The sequence below is a fragment of the Aethalodelphis obliquidens genome, unplaced genomic scaffold (assembly GCF_003676395.1).
Source record: "Aethalodelphis obliquidens isolate GAN/ISIS:26980383/991018 unplaced genomic scaffold, ASM367639v1 scaffold5, whole genome shotgun sequence".
Classification (NCBI taxonomy): domain Eukaryota; kingdom Metazoa; phylum Chordata; class Mammalia; order Artiodactyla; family Delphinidae; genus Aethalodelphis; species Aethalodelphis obliquidens.
The window spans coordinates 70,085,406-70,106,885 of NW_020837949.1; the positions used below are offsets into that span (position 1 = coordinate 70,085,406).

General features: G+C 35.6%; 1 protein-coding gene across 1 annotated transcript; it reads right to left on the reverse strand.

Moving 5' to 3' along the window:
* Positions 1–1,719: 1,719 nt before the first annotated feature.
* Positions 1,720–2,680, reverse strand: PRPS1L1 (phosphoribosyl pyrophosphate synthetase 1 like 1). The gene is given in 4 exon segments (XM_027101335.1): positions 1,720–2,290; positions 2,292–2,385; positions 2,388–2,518; positions 2,520–2,680. Coding segments are annotated over 4 exon segments (939 nt in total). The 5' UTR covers positions 2,663–2,680.
* Positions 2,681–21,480: the final 18,800 nt, after the last annotated feature.

Here is a 21,480-nt window from a genome sequence, read left to right on the forward strand (position 1 = left end):
AGAAAGCAGAAAGTTAAGATCATCAAGGAGCTAGATATTGATAAATGACAACTGACATTAAGAAGCCCATTATAAGCATCACTGTTTGACGAACATGTATATGAAGATACTTAGGAAAAAAATTATTTTAAATTAAAAATATTTTAAACTATTTTATTACAGATTTTAAAATAATTTGCTTTACATTGTGGTTCAATTTTTACGTGAATTTTATCTTAATAATTGTGATAATATTCATAATAATTTCACGAAAAATTTTATCAGTTTCACTTCTTTCTTTGCTCACCATTATCTCTTTCATTCCATGTGTTCCTCCTAGTTGTACATACTTGTTGTTTTCAGTATCCTCAAGTGATACTTTCAGGAAGCATTCATGGTGGTAAAATTTCTGAGTCTTTTAATATATAAAAATGCCTTAATTTTGTCCTCAAACTTAAATAATAGTTTGGCTAAGCACACAAATTTAAGTTAAAAGGAATATTCCTTTAGAACTGCAAAAATATTGTTCCATTTTGCTTATTACCTGAGAGATCAAATGAGAATTCTGACAGCAACTGAATATTATTTCTTTAGAACTATCTTACATTTTACCTTTCAGAAACTTTTAGGGCCTGTCTGAATTTTCTTGGGAATCAGAAATTTCAGGATATATCTTAATGTGGACTTTTTCTCACATACATGCAGACTTTTTATTGGTTTTCCCTACAAGAGACAATAACGTAAGTTTTAAAATATAAATCTGAAGTCATCTGAGAGGCAAGGAAGAAAGATTAAAATTAAATGCTTAATCAAAAGGTACTACAACACCACCTAAAATCTACTACCATGGCAGTAGCAGGCTAAGATTTAGCTACAGCAAAAACATCTGATGAAAATTTTAGAGACTATATAGCAGGAAGTGGATTTGCTTTCCAGAAGACTGGTACACTGATAATTTGGATCCAACAGGATGTTTGACCAGGAAAATGTCAAGATGATTAGAAGTAAAACTAAATCAAAAAGAACAGGTACACTGGAGAATCCAAAACATGTACTCTCCAAACAGATGGTGACAGATTTATCTTCTTCCTCTCGTGAAGCATTTGCTGCACTTTGCAGCCTTTTCTCATAATCCTACCCAATGGCTGTTCAAGCTGAAAGCTGCTGCTCTCGCCTTGCAGATGGCTCAGCAACTACGTGAACTAGGTTTGGGTTGCACAGGACTCTTGATTAATTTAGCACGGATCTTGGAGAACTTGTGACAAACGGGGAAGAGGGGAGGAGAATACAGGGAATAAGAGGGGGTTGGTGGGATTGAGATGTGGTGGTGGTGGATTGGGTTGGTTGCATTTTTAGTTGTTCTGAACAAAGTGAACCCTGAAGCATTCACATGTAAAGTAGTCTAAGTTTCCCCAATTAATTTCATACAACTCCACACAACACCTTCAAAGTCTGAAGTCAGCAGCTGAACTGTAGTTACAGCTGCAAGGCTCACAAAATCATCAAAGAAACCAGAATGAGACAACCCAGATAGGATATTCCAGCAATTATTCTTAATCTGTCTTTCTCCAATCTAAAATAAGCATCTAATATACATGATGTGGGATGTAGAAAGCCATGCTGGAACAAACAGGGTCTTCTGCCGAACTCTTCATCAAACACAAAGGGAAACCAACGGTCAGGGTATATTTTTATTTTATCTTATTTTATTTAAAATACAACAACCCCAACGTTATTCTGTCACAATGGGACATGGCTGAACAGGTAGACGACAGATTCCCCATTGTGAGTTCTTCTGATGGCTTCGGCAAGGATCATGGAGATGTCGATCACCTGTATTTTGGAGCAATGCTTCACCTTATCCTCCTAAGGTATGGTATTGGTGACTACTACTGCTTCAAAGCCTGCACTGTTGATGTGAGTAATGGCCGGGCCAGAAAAGATTCCGTGAGTCAAGATCGCATAAACTCTGGTGGCTCCAGCTGAGAAAAGTTTGTCAGCTGCATAGCAGATTGTATCACAAGGGTCAGCCATGTCATCCACAAGGATAGCCACACAATCCTTCACATATCCCACTAGTACCTTTCGGTCCACTTCATTGGCCTTCTTCGGTTCTTTGTGAATCAAGGTAAAGTCCACATTCAGTCTTTCTGCAACGGCGGTCACTCCCTTAGCTCCACCAGCATCTGGAGAGACAATCATGCCGTTCCTCCACTCAGAGATATTTTCCTTTATCCACTTCAGGACAGCTGGATCTGCATACAAATTGTCTACTGGGATATCAAAAAAGCCCTGAATTTGAGAAGCGTTGGTCCATCGTGATGATACGATCTGTACCTGCTATAGACAGCGTATTTACAAGCTTGGCGGAGATTGCGGCTCGGCTCTTATCCTCCTTATCCTGCGGGCACAGGGGAAGCACGGGATGACTGCAGTAACTCCGCTGGCTGGAGCAATCTTGCAGGCATTAATCATGATGAAAAGCTCCATTCGATTGTCGTTGATTTCGCCACAACCACTCTGCAATATGTGGACATCCCCTCACACTCTCGCCTATTTCCACGCAGGTCTCCTGGTTGCTAAATTTCTTAGTCACCACCTTGCCCAGCTCCTGGCCCAATCGGTCGGCAGTTTTCTGGGATAAGTCCTGGCGGGAGCTGCCGCTGAAGATTTTGATTGGCATTTTGGTCAACTGCCCTAGGCTCTCTACGTCCGGTGATCACCCCTGCAGTTGAGAAAGGAACAGAGGTCAGACCACAGACTATTCCAGCTCCTAGAGAGGCGCGAGAGCTCCGGTTGTTACTCAGCTGTTCCGGTCTCTTCCGGATGTGCGCCGCTCTAAACTGCCTTCTGGGTCTTCAAAAAAAAAAAATTCCTTCTTGGCATCCAGTTCACGCTTCAAAACTAAAGAATCAACTCTTGGGCTTCCCTAGTAGTGCAGTGGTTGAGAGTCCGCCTGCTGATGCAGGGGACGGGGGTTCGTGCCCCGGTCCGGGAAGATCCCACATGCCGCGGAGCGGCTGGGCCCGTGAGCCGTGGCCGCTGAGCCTGCGCGTCTGGAACCTGTGCTCCGCGGCGGGAGAGGCCACAACAGTGAGAGGCCCGCGTACCGCAAAAAAAAAAAAAAAACCAAATCTTTTTTCAGTTCGTGGATTTTTTTTTTCCTCCTCTATTAGTGCTTGTATTAGTTTCCAAGGGCAGCTTAAATCTATGTAAAAATGTAAAATTTCTACAAGGCAAAACACGTAGCTTTGAAAGGAAAGTTCTGGACTGGAGGAAATGTGGAAAACGTGCCCAGAGTTCTTCCAACTGAGTGAGAAAAAGATAAGTAGGAACAAACGTATGAAAAAATGCTACAAATCAAGAAATTGACGTTCATTTTCACATACCAGGTAAGCCAAAATTATAAAATAGATAACTCCTTCTAGTCTAATGGAAAGTGTAAGTGTGTAGATTTTGCAAGGGAAATTGAGTACATAACATACGGCTCAACGTGTCTTCTAGAAATCTACTCAATAGAAAGATTCACAAAGTATATTGATAACAGTATTTTTTGCTGTATTAATCCATTTAGTCAATATTTCCCGAGGTGTTCTGTGTCAGGTGTTGCCCCATTTACAGGGTATAAGATGATGAATGACAAATAGTAACCTCTCTAGAATTGCTTATAAAAGCAAAATATGGAAACCAAAAATGTCTGTCAATAGCTAAATTATCAGATAATGTATTGTACATACACAGGCAGCCATTAAAGAGACCGCAGTAGTCATATGGAAGAAGTCATATGGAAGTGTCTCCAAAATATTTTATTTACTTTTTTTCATTTAAAAATTTTATTTATTTTTTTATTGGAGTATAGTTGCTTTACACTGCTGTGTCAATTTCTGCTGTACAGCAAAGTGAATCATATATATATATCCCCTCTTTTTTGGATTTCTTTACCATTTAGGTCACCAGAGAGTACTGGGTAGACCTCCCTTTGCTGTACAGTAGGTTCTCATTAGTTATCTATTTTATACATAGTAGTGTATATATGTCAATCTCAATCTCCCAATTCATTCCACCTCCTCCCCCTTCCCCCTTGGCGTCCATAGGTTTGTTCTCTACATCTGTGTCTCTATTTCTGCTTTGCAAATAAGATCATCTATACCATTTTTCTAGATTCCACATATATGCATTAACATACGATATTTGTTTTTCTCTTTCTGACTTACTTCACTCTGTATGACAGTCTCTAGGTCCATCCACGTCTCTGCAAATGACACAATTTCATTCCTTTTTATGACTGAGTAATATTCCATTGTATATATGTACCACATCTTCTTTATCCATTCCTCTGTTGATGGACACTTAGGTTGCTTCCATGACCTGGCTACTGTAAATAGTGCTGCAGTGGACATTGGGGTGCATGTTTCTTTTTGAATTATGGTTCTTGGGTATATGCCCAGTAGTGGGATTGCTGGGTCATATGATAGTTCTATTTTTAGTTTTCTAAGGAACCTCCATACTGTTCTCCATAGTGGCTGTATCAAGCTATATTCCCACCAACAGTATAAGAGGGTTCCCTTTTCTCCACACCCTCTCCAGCATTTATTGTTTGTAGATTTTTTGATGATGGCCGTTCTGACCAGTGTGAGGTGATCCAAGATATTTTTAAATGTAAAAAAATCATTCACAAAAATATGCATAGTATGATATTTATGTGTTTAAAATTAAGTAATAGTCAAAGCATCAAATCATTAAGGAAGTCCTTTTTATTATGATTACCTTTGCAGAGGGGAGTAGGTTGGTTGTACTTGGGGATGAATATGTCACAATTTATTGACATCTATTAATGTAGTATTGAACTTTCATTACTTTTATAATTTAAAAAAGACTAACAAAATATATATGTCTTTTTTAGGAAATTTTAAGTACACAGTTTCCAAATGCATTGGGGGTTGGAGGAAGGGCTAAGAAGTGGTAGAGATCATAGATACCAGGAATTTCAACAATAAACTGTGTCATAAAAGTAGTGGAAACATCAGATAGAGATCATAAAGTTTTATCCTACTAATTGTGCATTTAACATTTGGTTCTGGGATATTTTTATTTAGCCTAAAACCAAATCATCATTTTGTAATATTTTGAAATTACTAAATAATTTGTTGAATGTATCTTCACACCCCACTTTTGAGCTTCCCTGCTGGGTTTGGTTCATGGATAGGATAAGATCAGGAATGAGGTAAGGAATGGGGGGAGGCAACAGAAATGGATAAGATTTGGCAATTTCTGTGAAACACATTGCTAGAAAACAGTGTTTTTATATATTAAATGTGCTTAGTATAAAACATAAAAACAGCTATGTCAAAAAGGCTAAATCAAAATGTCCTGCTGCTGATCCAACGACATCTCTGGAGACATCAACATGCTTTTCTCTTCAGTTCAAACTCTTCATGGTTGACCGTATATGCAGGCTCATTTCAGTCCACAACTCTTCATTCATGTTCTTTCCTATTATAAAATCAACAGACCCACCTATACAATATAATTCTCATCTTCAGCCAAGACTACATACAGTGATTTCTAAAGAAAATTCTGTCTTAATTTAGCAACACTAAAAAGTACTTGCAGCTTTAATTAAAATGATTCTTAGTGTTCTAAATGTGTCACACATTTTTCAGTTTTTAAAGAAAAACAAAACAGGTTTTTAAATCGACTTATTATTACTAAATTGGACTGAACGCTAATGTAAACTTTAAAAACCGATAGTTGCTTGCGTTTTCCTTGAGGTGTTAAGCAGGAGAAATTTTTGTGTTGCTGCCATTTTTGATCCATGCTCTGGCTGTTGCAACACCTCACAGTTTCAGGGATTTGTCTAGAATCATAAAATGTTAAAGATGGAAATGACCTTAGAAACCACCCGGTCTAGCATCCTAATTCACACACAGGGAACCGAGGCCCAGAGAAACGAAGCAAGTTGCCTGGGATCTAACAGCTAATTAGAGAGAATATGGATTAGAACGCAGAATCCCTGAATTTCCAAACAGGGCTTTTCTCACTATACCATGTCTAGGCCTTTTCTTTGAGGTTTATCAGAATGAAGGAAAAAAATCAAAAGGTTATGTAGAAATTGTTGCACAAAATTTTACTCTTTCGTCGAACAACTACAACAAGGAACAAAACTCCAAAGCTGAGACTGGAAAATTCTTTTGCTTTTAAGAATTATTTCCAGAAAGAAATGAACGATTAGCAGTGTCATGGAAATATCTTCATTACTCTGATATTTCTGTTACATGGGTCTATTGTAAGGGGATTTAGCTCCTGTTTATTTTAGTCTCTGTAGGTTGAGAAAGACATCTATCTTATCATTGACTGTTTCTGACAAAGGTTATAGGTAGGAATGATGCCCATTGAACAACACATTCTCTCTATTTAAGATGTTGCTAATAAATTACTCTGGAAACAAAAATTGTGGCATAGAGAAAATGCCTTATCTTTCTCCTTCCCAAGGCAAGCATATTTAAATGTCATCTCTACAGGTCTGTGAGAATTGTTGTATTTTGAAGGTCTTTTGAGTTAATACCCAGAATATATCTATTACCTTGGGAATAGTTTCTTGCTTTACCGATTATTCTTTTACCCTTCACGATTCCAACATAAATAATTCAAAGAGAGCCCTGATGCAGCTTGATCAACTAAGGAGAAAAGAAAGTCAGTCGGTTCTTTCAGAAAGTGGAGAAAAATAGTTGTTGTATTATAAATAAAATAAATGCTTTCACTAAACACGCTTGCAGTTGACAAAATGCTAGATGTTTAGGTGACAATTACAGGTCTTTGATAAACTGTCAAATCTTGTCACAACACATGTTACAAACAAGGACAGATTTAGATGTCCTTTATGGCAGCTCTGTGTAGTTTGAGAATGTATGGCAGTTAATTTCCAAAAGGAACATGTTTTTCTTTCTAGCTGTTATCTGCTTGTTTATTAGGAAGAGTTTCTTTGTGCCTTTAATCCTCCTCGTTTGACTCAGAGTTCCAGATCATTATTGTAACATTACCTTACCTCATTTATTTTGTTCATAATAATCATCTATAATACTTTGAGAAGACAGTTTCCCACAGAGCTTTACATTGGTAGAAATGCTTTAAAGTTTGTTTTGTGATTGTTTACAATTTAAGTTGACTACCGTGTTTGTTTACTGAGTTTTTAGTTGGAAATCTGTCATTTTATACAATAGATGTGAAGATGGTGATTAGGTAAATAAATATGAGTGAAACAAATAGGAGAAAAAGACAAAATTTTGTTACTCAGAAATGCGACTTTAATTTTGAGTATTATGTTAGACTCGTGACGGTATTTTTGAAACACACTTTGGAATTAAAAAAAAATTTCTAATGAACTTAAAAATCTTAGTGTGAAATAATAGTCTTGGAATAATAATGAGGTTAGGTGTGCTGAATAATACATAATTGTAATGACAGATAAGGCAATGTATGGAGAGGTTCCATAACTAGTAAATTGCAAATAAGAAAATATCTCCCTAATATTTATGTGAAATATTTTTAAGTATTTTAAAGCAGGTATAGATCTTTCCCTTCTCATGTAGAATATTAGTTTCATGAAATTAGTAAAAAGATACTCATGTTAATTATATTTTGACAAAATGCAAGCTCCATTTATGCTATTTAAACCTATTTTAAGTACTTTTTATTTTTTCTCTTCCATTATGATAATTTATTTAATCTTCATAATAAACATTAAACCCAGTTGTCCATTCACATGAGAAAAAAAAAGTGCAGCGTGGTTTGAAATGGTTCAGTGATTCTCCAACTTCAAGGGCAGCAGGGGACTTCCCTGGTGGTCCAGTGGTTAAGACTCTGCACCTCCACTGCAGGGGGCGTGGACTCAATCCCTGCACACCAAAAAAAAAAAAGAAAATTATAGTAGGATTCAAGGGCAGCAGGATCACCAGTAGGGAGTGTGAGATACAGATTCCTGAGCCTCATCCCCAGAGTTACTGATCAGTAGGTCCAGGGTGGAAACTCAGACTTCATGTTTCTTACAAGACACCAGGTAATGCTGATGCTGCCATGCTGGTGTCCACACTTCTGAGAACCACTGGTATGCATCATTAACATTTATTTATTTTGGGAAAATAAAAGGTAATAGTTGATTTATTTTGCTTCTGCTCATTTCACTAGCCCTTGTAATTTTGCATATTTTATTTGGCTTCTAGATCTTTTCATGTTCTTTTCTACATATGAATAGTGCTTTCGAATATCACATAATTCTTTATGAACAGTACACATATATCCTTCAACTTAAAATACCTGTATTATGTTACAGAAATACTTTGACCAATATGTGTAAGATGTGAATTCTTGTTATTTGGGGAGTTTTAAAAATCCATTAGATATTTGAACATCTAAAAATTAATTTCTACCTATTAGCGCACTAAGAATTGATTGAAATTAAGAGGCTCTCCTATTTATTATCCCATTTCTCCTCCCTCCTTGAGCCTCTTACAGTGTTCATCACTGAGAAGGATCTTTTTGTCAAACTCTGAAAACCACTTGTCTGTCCATGATGATACCAAGTATTGTACAGAGTGAATACTTGCTGATTTGATTTGATGTTGCCTTTTGGAAGGAAACCATTTTTCAGACTCTCCAACTTATGCTGGTTCAACTAACAATTTTTCAACTTTACCATGGTACAAAAGCAATATGCATTAATTAGAAACTAAACTTCGAATTTTTATCTTTTCCTGGGCTAACAATATGTGGTACAGTACTCTCTTGTGATGCTGGGCAGGGGCAGCAGCTGCAGCTCCCTGTCAGCCATGAGATATGCACTTACAACAAATTTCTACCGATACAGCTGTTCAGTTTTTCACTTTCAGTACAATATTCAATAAATTACATGAGAGGCTTTGTGTTAAATAATTTTGCCCATAGACTAATGTAAGTGTTCTGAGCACATTTAAAGTAGGCTAGGCTAAGCTATGATGCTTGGTAGGTTAGGTTATTAAATGCATCTTTGACTTAATGATATTTTCAACTTACAGTGGGTTTATAGGGATGTAACCACATCGTAAGTTCAGGAAGGTCTGTATATCAGTTTATAAACAAAACGAAACAAAACAATAAGTAAAAACAAAAGAATTTCTCTATTTAAATATATGTTAGAATGAGTAGACCCCTATGGACTACATATTGTTCTTCCTCAAGGATATTTTGTTCCCATGTACTCCCACATACATTTTAGAATTTTGTTGGGATTTTGATTGGAATTACATTAAATCTGTAAATCAATTAGGGAAAATTGACATTATAATATTAAGTTTGCAAATCCATGGACATGCTATTTCTCTTTTAAATTACTCTTTAAAATGACAGTAAGTTCCTGTAATTTTTCTCAGATATACATTTTTCCAGGTACTTCATTTTTATATGATTTAAATGATATCTACTGGAAATTGTATTTTCTGTTACACAGTAATATAGTTCATAGTTTAAATTTTGTGTCCATTCTTTTTTTTTTTTTTTAACATCTTTATTGGGGTATAATTGCTTTACAATGGTGTGTTAGTTTCTGCTTTATAACAAAGTGAATCAGTCATACATAAACATATGTTCCCATATGTCTTCCCTCTTGCGTCTCCCTCCCAGTGTCCATTCTTAAAAGTCATTTGTGGATTTTAAAAGTTTCTATATAGGCCATATATCATCTGGAAATAAATGACAATATGGCTCTTTGATCTATTTCTTATACTTTTCCCCCTTCTTGCCTTGTGATGCTGGTTAGGACCTCTAATGTCAGGTTGACTAGAAATGGTGACAGTGGCCATTCTTGACTTACTTCTAATCTGAAAAGGGAAAACTTTTAATATTTTACCATTATGTATGATGTTTGTGTGTTGTATTTTATCAGGATATACTCTATAAGGTTGTTTCCTGTTATTAGTTTGTTGAAAGTTTCTTCTTCGTTTTTTTTTTTTTGATCAAGAAAGGGACTTGGATTATGTCAAGTGCTTTTTTTCTGCATCTTTCATGATTATAATATGATTTTTCTTGGTTATCCTCTTAATATTGTAAATTACAATGATTTCTTTTCTAATGTTAAACAGACCTCATTCATGGGATCAACCCAATTTAATCATGATATATTGTCCTTTTTATGTATTACTTGATTCAGTTAGGTAATATTTTATTTAGAATGTTTTCATGTATCTTTATGAGAGAATTTGGCCCATAATCCTTTGTCTGTACTTATTAGGTTAAGAAAACAAGATTATACTAGCTATGTATGAGTTGGAGAGCATTTCATCTTTTTCTATCCTATGGAAAAGTTGTAGAAATTATGACATTAAGTGGAACTGGACCAGAAGATATTTGACTACTTATTCGATTTCGCTAATGGTTATCAGTTACATTTAGGTTATAGATTATTGGTTATATTCAGATTTCCATTTTTTGGTCAGTTTTGTTGTTTTATTTTTCTACAAAATTTCCTACTTTATCTAAATTTTCAAATTTTACTGACAGTGCTTCCCACAATATCCTTTTATTATGTTTTTTGTATCTGCAGCATCTTTATTTAATATGATTCCCTTTGTCATTTCTGGTGTTAGATTTTTGGAACTATTTTTTTTTTTTGATCAGTTTCACCAGAAGCCTATTCATTTTATCAGTCTTTTCCAAAAAAACTAATGGTTGAAATTGTTGATGCACCCTCACTGGCTGCTTATTTCAAACTTTGTTGACTTTAAGATTATTTTTAATTATGTCCTTTCATCCTTTCTTTGTGTTTATTTTGCTGTTCTTTTTTAAAATTCTTGAGATATATGCTTAATTATTTATTAATATTCAAAGGTATACATTTTTCTTCTAAGTACTGCTTTAACTTAAGATTTATATGTAATATTTTTATAGTATTTCTGTTGGTATTCAGGTAAAACTGTTTTCCAGTTTTGATGATGATTTCTTTGTTTCAGGGACCATTTAGTTTATTTCTTAAATAACAGATGTATAGGGAACATCTAGATATCTTGTTGGTGTTGTTTTTAGTTTCTAGCTTAATTGTACTGAAGACAGAAAACATACTTTGTGTGATTTAAGCCCTTGGAAATTTGCTGAAACTTTTTTTATGGTCACTTTTCATAAGTAGTCCATGTGTGCTAGGAAGAATATGTACTCTTGAGTGGTTAAGTGCTGTATACATACACACACTTTCAGTTTCCTTTAAAAAATTTGTGTGTGTGTGTTGTATTGTGCTTCTCTTCTTCACACCTATCTTCTAGCTTACTCGTTCTCTTTTCATGTGTCTATTATGCTATAAGACCAGTTTATTGAGGGTTATTTATTTATTTATTTATTTATTTATTTATTTAAAGACTAATGGAGACAACTTCCCACTGCCTTTTTGGGTTTTTTGTTTTTTGGCTGCATTGGGTCTTCGTTTCTGCACGCGAGCATTCTCTAGTTATAGTGAGCAGGGGCTACTCTTCATTGCGGTGTGCAGGCTTCTCATTGTGGTGGCTTCTCTTTGTTGTGGAGCACAGGCTCTAGGCACACAGGCTTCAGTAGTTGTGGCACGTGGGCGCAGTAGATGTGGCTCGCGGGCTCTAGAGCACAAGCTCAGTAGTTGTGGCACACAGGCTTAGATGCTCCACAGCATGTGGGATCTTCCCGGACCAGGGATCAAACCCGTGTCCCCTGCATTGGCAGACGGATTCTTAACCACTGCGCCATCAGGGAAGTCCCTATTGAGGGTTTTTTAAACAACTTTATTTTTTTTTAGAGCAGTTCAACTTTACAACAAATTGAGAGGAAGGTACAGAGATTTCCCATGTACCCCCCTGCCCCACACAGGTATAGCCTCCCTTATTATCCACATCGCTCACCAGAATGGTACATTTTTCTTTTTACCAAGGATGAACCTACCTTGACACATCATAATTACCCAAAGTTCATGGCTTACCTTAGGGTTCATTCATACTGTTCTACATTCCATAGGTTTGGACAAATGTATAATGATATACATCCATCATTATAGTATCATACAGAATATTTTCACTACCATAAACGTCTTCTGTGCTCTGCCTACTCATCTCTCCTCCCCTCCCTCACCTCTGGCAACCACTGATTTTTTATTGGCTCCATAGTTTGCCTTTTCCAGAATGTCATATTTTTGGAATCATACAATATGTAGCCTTTTCAGATTGACTTCTTTCACTTAGTAATATGCATTTAAGTTTCCTTCATGTCTTTTCATGGCTTGATAGCTTACTTATTTTTAGCACTGAATAGTATTCCATTGTCTGGATGTACTACAGTTTATGTATCTATTCACCTACTGAAGGATATCTTGGTTGCTTCTAAGTTTTGGCAATTATGAATAAGACTGCTATAAACATCCGTGTGGAGGTTTTTGTGTGGGCATAAATTTTCAGCTCCTTTGGGTAAATATCAAGGAGTGTGATTTCTGGATCGTATAGTAAGAGTATATTTAGTTTTGTAAGAAAATCGCCAAACTGTTTTCCAGAGTGGCTGTACCATTTTGTATTCCCATCAGCAATGTATGAAAGTTCCTGTTGCTCCACATTCTCACCAGCATTTGGTGTTGTCAGTGTTCTGGATTTTGGCCATTCTAATAGGTGTGTGTAACTACAGTTTTTAATTTTCATTATTGCATTTTTCATTTGAAGACATTTTGTTTAGTCCTTTTAAAGTTCTACTGGGGCACTTTTTAGAGTTCATTGCTCTCTGAACATATCTTCAAACTTGTTCTTATTTCAAACTATTTTTAAAAACATAGTATAATAGCTGTTTTATAAGATGCATTTGGTAATTTCAATGTCTGAAGTTTTTGGAATCTGTATCTGCTGTCTATTTCTCTTGCTCATGCTGGCTTTTTTCTTTTGTGCTTGTTTATGCTTAGCTATGTACCATTATGGCATATGTACCATTATAGCATATGAAATCTTATTTGAGGAAATTCTTTGAAGTCTAGAATGAAAGTTTTTCTTCCAGAGAGAATTTGCTTCTGACTCCTATATGGAGTTGCTATTAGTCTGCGACTACCTTAAGTTTCCCTGGACTGTCAACGTGATATAACCCCAGGCTGCAGAACTATGTAAGGGTAGCCTAAGGTCACAACTTCTCAGGAATCCACACCTTCCAACCCTTTTACCCCTGTTTCTTACACTTTTTTTCTCTGCTGTCTGCTGTGCTCACCAACAAACCATCCCACCCTCCTATAGACCATGGAGGCAGGTTTACTTCTGATTCACCATTATTCTGAAGATAGAGAGCTTTGGGGTCCCAATTTAATGAGTAGAAAGTCTCCTATGAGACTCCTCACCTTGGGCAGGCCCTGGGCCTTAACTTGCATTACCCTTGACCCATGAAGTCTATAAAACTGAAACCTAAGATAATTAGAGCTAGTCTTAGCTCTTGTATCCAGAATATAGGATGAGCCTTTGCTCATATTCCCTCCCTGAGGGCAGAATGGTGCAGGCAGCGAGCAGCAGTTGGAACAGGCAGAGAACACTTGTCGCTGTGGAGAAGCCATGTTAGGAAGGCTAGTGGTAGCAGAGATTGTGCCGTGGTGGCTGATAAAGAGACTGGACTGGACAAGTCTGCAGGCTATTTAGCAGAAACAGAAACTGGAAATCTGAGAAATTGTCAGAAATAGTTCACTGTGGGACATTCAGACACGGGGCTCATTTTTTGAATTAGCTAGAGTGTGCTTGCACCATGGTATTTACAGTTCCAGCCTGGTTTTCCCATGTCTTCTAGGACCTTTGAAATCAAGGTTATTCTTATATTTATGATAAACTTAAGGTCAATGATAAGAGAGACTAAATATATATAATGAATGTATATTCTGTGTACTACCTTCTAGTAATTTGTCTTTAAAAATATTACTTGTGATTGTTGTTGACTTTAGCAGTTTACTTCACCAACGGTTACTTTTTGTGTAAATACATTCTGCTTCATATCCTTATATGTTAATTTACTTCTTATCAATTCAATTCATGAGCTCTCTTTTCAAATACACTACAGTGAAAAACAAGAAACAGCTTATTAGTGTCAATCTGTTTCCTTCCTTTTGTAGACATAAGAAAAGAGGTTTTGCCAGTGGATAAATGAATTTATGACAATGAAGTATTATTTTATCTTTTGAAAATTATGTATAAATAATTTAAAGCAATATTTTATTTTCACTAACTTTGGAGAGTTCTGTGCTGTGTTTGGTGCCTAGAAAATTAGTGACTAATGATGTTTCGAAGTATAAGGAGTAGAATAGAAATAGCTGATTTCTTATTTTCTGTATGTTTAATCCAACAGCAGAGGGGATGGATGTTTGATGTTATGGATTTGCACACAGACTCTGGTGCCAGACTGTTTGCGTTTGAATCCTGGCTCAATAGCTTAATATCTCAGTGGCTTTGGACAAATTACTTAACTTGTCTTTGCCAAAGTTTCCTCATCTGTTAAAAGGATGACAATAATAGTACCAACCTTTCAGGATTGTGAGGATTAAATAAGTAGAGCAAATATGAACCATCAGTAACAGTACTTTATATATTATATGTATGTTGCATGTAAATATACACTTTATAAATGTTAGCTATTTATGTGTACAGAATACAGACAAGCACTGAAAGTTTTGAAAAGTGATAGCAGGATTGGTCTACTGGAGACCTGCTCCAGGTTCTTCTCTCACTTGCCACATATCTTCCTCCTGGAGGGGTGATAACAGTGTAGTAGAGCCAGCAAACTATTGCTGTGTCCATATCTCTCCCATGGGATTAGAGAGAGCTGTAATGAGAGGGTCACATGCTGAAGGTATGCCTGTTCGTTACATAGAGAGCTTGGTTCCATCTGACTTCTTGAACTAGAGTGAGCCTTTACCCAAGTACTCCTCTATCAGGTGAGAGTTGGGAAGACACTGACAGCTTAATGCATCCTGATGATAGCAAGTTTTCTCCAGATATAAGGATAGAGTTAGGTCTCTTTAAAAAAAGTTTAGTCATAAGGCCATGTAGAAAATTATTGGTTAACTAGAAGAGGATGTTTTCTCATTTTCCATAGTTTATCTAACAGGGATTAAGCATATTTTAACTATAGATCATAAAATCTTTTAAATATTTCAATGTTTAATTCTTATAACTATATAGTAAGTCTCCATTTTTAGAATATTTGAAAGCAATAAATGGTGATTGGGAAACATGATCTTCCTATCCTGAGTTTCAGTAATAGTAGACTATTCCTCCCAGCAAGACATCACTGAAACATTTTGAACAAGAATATATACATTACTTATACATATCTCCAGGGAAGGAAATCCCACAGATCCTTTGAATGATTTGCTCTTTTTAAAACTATAACTGATTTGAGATATTCTCTTATATCTCACTTAAGTCTGCTCTCTTGAGAATTAATCTTATTCTTACTTATTCATTCCTCAGTAAAGATGGAGAGCAGCTGATACCATCCTCTTCACATACTTGAGAACCATTATTAAAGAATTCCTTTGCTGAATAATCTCATTTTGTCAAGGCTTTTACTATAGGTTTTGTTTTTAAATCCTTTGATCCTTTTTACTGCTCTGTACATCTCTTTCTTGAATCTCTGAATCTAAACAATTTGTGCTCACGTGGGTCTGACCCATGTTTTATTTATTTATAGTTTTATTCTGGATGTGTCACCTCACATTCCTAATGCTTAACTACTATTTATGCATCGCAGTATCCCACTTGCTTTTATAAGAACAAAAGCATTTCAGTGGAGGTGGTACATTATCTCTGAGCATTTATTTGTATCACAGGTAAACTAAGCCCATTTGAAAACAAACAGCCTCCCTTCACACGCACACACAGAAGTGTATATCTCGATTGTAAATTTTTTCTAATTAAAGAAGTTTTTGTTTGTTTGTTTGTTTGTTTGTTAACAGTTGTTAAAGAACAGCACTATGTTCCAGAGCTACTTGGGGTTAATTATGGTTTATCACACACTGAAGAAGAAAAACACAGGGTGCAAAGTGGATAAAAAGAATGAATTTTTAGCAATTAATTAAATTATATTTCTTTAAAAAAGATAATATATCTGAAATAAATAAACAAACAGATTTTGGGTTGAATTGTTAGATCTTACCAGTGGTATGCTTTTGATCTTTCCACTTTAAACATGGTATATAGGCATACTGTTTGTATTTGAAGTTTGCATCTGTCATTGGTATAGTTAAATAAAATTGGGATAATTACATTATGAAACTGGAACCAAAATTGGCAAGGTAACTCATTGAAATTTAAGATTTCCTTGATTATTGTATTAACTATCAGATTATATCTTGAATTTATGATTAATTCAAAGAGTACATGACACAGATTGTTTTCTTACTTTAATTATGTTTGCATGATAGGTTTATGATGTTGCCTTGTTGAATGACAGAATTTTATTTGCTTCTTTCAGTTGTGTCTTTGTGTCTTTAAAGAGCTTCTACCACTTTCTAAAAACACTGCAATCAGAGAAGATTTTCATTAAATCCTTCTTTCCATAGTTGCTCTCTTGTTTTTCTGATGAAATCTTTGTTTACTTTTCTTTGGGAGGTTTAGATTATGGCCAACCATTTACAGCATGTTCATAGTTTATTTATGACTCAAAATAAAATAAGACCAAAATTTAGTGAAACTTAACACTTGAAAGGTTCCATATGTTTGAATGTGCTCAGATTATTATTTTTTGCCTATAACTAAGTTACAGATCACTGAGATGTAACTTATGTGCAGGCACTGTATGGGATTTCATGAATATTTAGTGCTTTGTTTCTATTTCTGAGTCTGTGAAGTTTCATAAATCAGCACTGTTTTTGCTTGGTTGCTACATAGCAGTGATTTTTGTGCTGTCTCTTCTGTATTAAAACGGCTGAGTTTCATACAGTTTGCCTATGGAAATAATTCCTGGTAGGAAAAGACAAATTATGTTGGCTCAGTGTTAAAGGTTATGATTTAAGTATAATGGAAGCAGGAAATAGACATTTAAATTTTACCTTAAACCTCCAACTTTAAACATTATTTACTAACCTATGTTGTCTATTGGTTAGTAAATAATGAGATCTTAAGAATCTTTTCCAATTTTGTGATCTGGAATCCAAACTATTACCAACTATTTTTTGTCTGAAAGCTCCACTGGCAATGTTTCTTTAGACTTTGTAACTATAAATAAAGGCTCTCAGCTATTTTATTGGGACGTTAACGTGTCCTAAGCCAGTGATTCCCAATATGGTCAATCATCAGCATTATCTGGGCTGTTTTCTGAAAATACAGATTTCCAGACTCAACCTTAGGAAATTTTTTTTACTTGGTAGCATTAAATCAGAGATTCTCAACCTTGGTTGCACATTAGAATCCTCTGGGGAGATTAACACCCCCCCAAAAAAACCTGATAACTCAGTTCCATCCCCAGAGATCCTGATGTAATTCTGTGTCACCCTAACTTTAACCCAAACTCTGAGATCTTTTCAGACTAATGTCCAGCTACTTTTGAGAACCACTGCTTTAAACAATACATTTCTTTTTTAGAAGTATGATATTCAGAGTTTCTTATAGTGACTATTGATTTGGTTTACAATTTTACAATTTCATTACCATCTTCAAATATTTCCCTTTTTTTTGTTTAAAATGTTATACTAATAACCCCTGGAAGGCTGATAGCTCCAAGCAAGTTCTGGCATGGGAAGATGTCTGAGCCTGTTTACCTCAGCAGGAGAAATATACGACTTCTTTGAGAAATACTACAGAAGCTGGATTGCCTTCCTCCCACCAGATAGAGGGCTTACAGACAGGGAGATTAGGGATAGTAGAGTTAGTAAGTTGATTTTGCTGTGCCCAGGATAACAAGAGGCCTACTTTAGCTTGAGTTGACTCCTTGGCCCTTGGTAATAGTAGCTAGCATTTATTGAGTACTTGCTATAAGCTGAATACTTAGAATTCTTCACCATAGCCCCACTTCCATTTTATAGGAAAGAAATGGCAAGCACGGGGAGGTTAAGTAACTTTCCTAAAGTCACACAGTTAGTATGCAGTAAAGGCTGGATTCGAACCCAGGCTTGTCTGACTCCAGGGCCCTATGGCTGCCTATGATGTCACCTTGACCACTTACTAGACCACAATATGGTATAATAGATATGAATGAGGGGTATATAAGCATATCGAAGTCTGATCTCATATGAGCAATGTTTACACGTACAACTTACTTGACTTCTCTTCAATTATGCCATCTCTAAAATGAGATTAATAATAATACCTTCTTCACAGTGTTTATTATGAGGCGTTTAAATAAAGCAGTAGCTTGGTACCTGGATTATAGAAGTACTAAGGAAGTAATGTCTGTTTTTATAAGTCAGCACAGTTTACAAGTCCAAAGACATAGAAATTTTGGGTTTGGATTGATTGTCGTTCTTCCTGTGGGTAGGCTAGGTTGTTCCAGTCAGTGTATAGAGATTAGTTAAGGTTTATTCTAACCCTGAATTTCTCTAATTTTTATAAATTGTATCATTCACCCAGATACATTGTCTCTACTTGGCAAAATTCCTCTGGTCCTACCATTATGGTTAATCATTTAGTTTGTTAAATAAATCTTATTTTTTCATTGATTTACATAAGAAAAACAAAGCTTCATTCTTGTGAAATATACTACTTTAGGTTCCAAGTAGAAGACTTTTCCTAAGGAATTAATATGGTAGCTTACTTAAAAGTCTCTCCCAACATGGTGCCACATGAAATTACTGAAATGGGAGGCAGAATACTTGAATTCTATTCTTCCTGATCTTCCTTCTTTAAGTACTGGGCAATTTCAGGCATGTTCACTTAACCTCTTAAGTCTTTGGTTGTCTTAGATGTAAATTCGAAGCTGTATTATATGATAATGGTAGGTTCTTTGTGCTCTAATATTATGTGGTTCTGGATATTATAAAATAGCAACAAGGATATATTTATACATGTAAACTGTGTATATAATGGGAACTGCAGTTCTCACCCACCAGTTCATCTTTTTAGTTCCAACAATCTCTTCCTTATTCTGAGCTCATTTATCGACAAGAAATAGGATTCTATTATTTCTAACTTTTTTATGATTCTATTAATCTTTCCTCCATTATCAGTCATTTGCCAAAAATGTAACAGCCCCTGTACCTAGAGATCTCTTCCTTGGTTACTCTCTAATAACTTCTGGAAAATTGCTTTATCTTCTATCTAGTATTTTATTACCTAATTAGAGTGTTTCTCAGATATTGATTCCTGGATATACATTTGCTTACACAAATAGTGGAAATCTTTTCCTAATTCACACATACAAGAGTTAAATCAATGGATAAAAGACTTCTTCCATAAAATATTTTAAAACCTCTGTCACCTGGTACCATTTGTTTGTGTTAGAACAAAATATGACAGAATATACCATTAATACAAAATTATTTATATTATAGTATAGTGATTCTCGAACTAATATCCAATCCACTGCAGACCAATTCTTTTGTAAAATACAATGAAAATGAATTACTAGAAAAACAATATGTTAAAAAGACAAAAAGTACAAATCCAATTTTTAAAACTATGTTGCAATAGACATAAAATAATTCTGTCAAACTGCTCTAAAATTAGTTCTCTCAAATTTTCATTCTCAGAGTCTATACTTGTCATAAACTGAAAGCAAAGAGTTCATAGAACTGTACTGATCTGTGGATAAGACATTGAATTGCACTGGTCTTGAAAAGCAAGTTTGACTTTCTCTTTTTTGTAACTTTGAAATTCTTTCGCAAAAATAAGAGAGCTTCCTTATTCCCCTCTCTCAGCTTGTAGTATTCTTTAAGAGGCTGGATCTCCCTAGCTTCAGATAATTCCTACATTCAGTGACTGGATCCTTCAGGTTCTTTGCTGGATTAAAATGTAAGTAAAGTAGATGTGTATTAAGTCTTACCTGTATTTAGCCTCAGTGGAAGTGGGTTGCTCAGATCCTTTCTCGATAATGGCTTTTAATGAAAAGGAGAAGAGGACAGCCTGGGGGGAACCAAGTGACTCAGGTGTAGAGAGGGGTTACTACCAAAAGGCCATGTCTGTCTGGGCCACATGCCTGCTAATAAATCACCAGAGATTTATCCATGATTTTAATATCAGAATCATTGTCCAGGTGGAAAACAATCCAAAAAGTTGATGATAAGGGAAATACATGTAAGATGATTTTGTTGTGAAAATATCTGAGGCTTTAAAGGTGTTTTTTCCTTTTGATTTATTATAAGAAAGAATACAGAAATTACTATTGCTCAAAACAGTCATTCTACTGGAAACCTCAAATAGCAAATTAGAATTACTTTTTTTTTGAAAGATAGTTGCTAGGAGAGTAGGTTTTCCAGACCCCAATTAAAGATTCATTTTGCAATCAGCTTAAGCCTATATTTTTGAAACTTGAAACCTTACTCATCTGGCAGAGAAAAGGATCATAACCACTGAGAGGGAATACAAAGATCTTTCAGAGTATCCATATTTTACTTCTAAATCTTAATCTTCAAGGACTTTTCCCTATACTTTAAAAAACCTTATTTGTCTGCTAAGGAATTTTCTGCATTATTTCACCACCAAAATAATTGTTATTATATTAACTATTATAATTCAAAAATCTACCTTTATAAGGACCCATGAGAGAGATTTCTCTCTGACAATGCATTAAAAATACAGTGCTTGGGCTTCCCTGGTGGCACAGTGGTTGAGAGTCCGCCTGCCGATGCAGGGGACACGGGTTCGTGCCCCGGTCCGGGAAGGTCCCACATGCCGCCATGGCCGCTGAGCGTGTGCGTCCGGAGCCTGTGCTCTGTAACGGGAAGGGCCACGACAGTGAGAGGCCCGCGTACCGCAAAAAAAAAAAAAATACAGTGCTTCCTCTGAGCTCTCCATTTGTTTTTGACTTTTTCTTACCTCTGTCACTTATTAGAGTTAAGCCTCTGATAATGTATTTAACTTTTATGGTCCTCACTTTCTCTCATTTCAAAGGTGGGAATAAAAATTTTACCCACTTTATAGAGTTTTTCTATAGATTAAATGAATTAATATATTGTAAGTGCTTAGAGCAGTGCCTGGAACGTAAGTACTTAAAAAGTGTAAGCTGTTATTATTATTGTTGTTACTGTTTTCTTTCATGGAACTGGCAATTCTTATAACTATTCATGTTTTCTTCTTTGCTTTTTCTCCTAGGAACGTTAAGGATCAAATCTGTTTCTTTTAGTAGCTGTCCATTATTCTTTTATTCCCCTTATTCTCAATTCTTCATCTGTTTAATCTTTATTCTGCTATTTTGTGTGCATATTCGCAGGTTGCCTCAAATTCTTTCTGGAATAAAGTGGAATATTAATCAATGCATCTATCAGTTTCTTTTTAAGAGACTGGATTGGATTATGAGTCCACCTATGGACAAGAGTAATCTGAAGGACATTTTAAAATCCTGATCGTCTTAAATCTG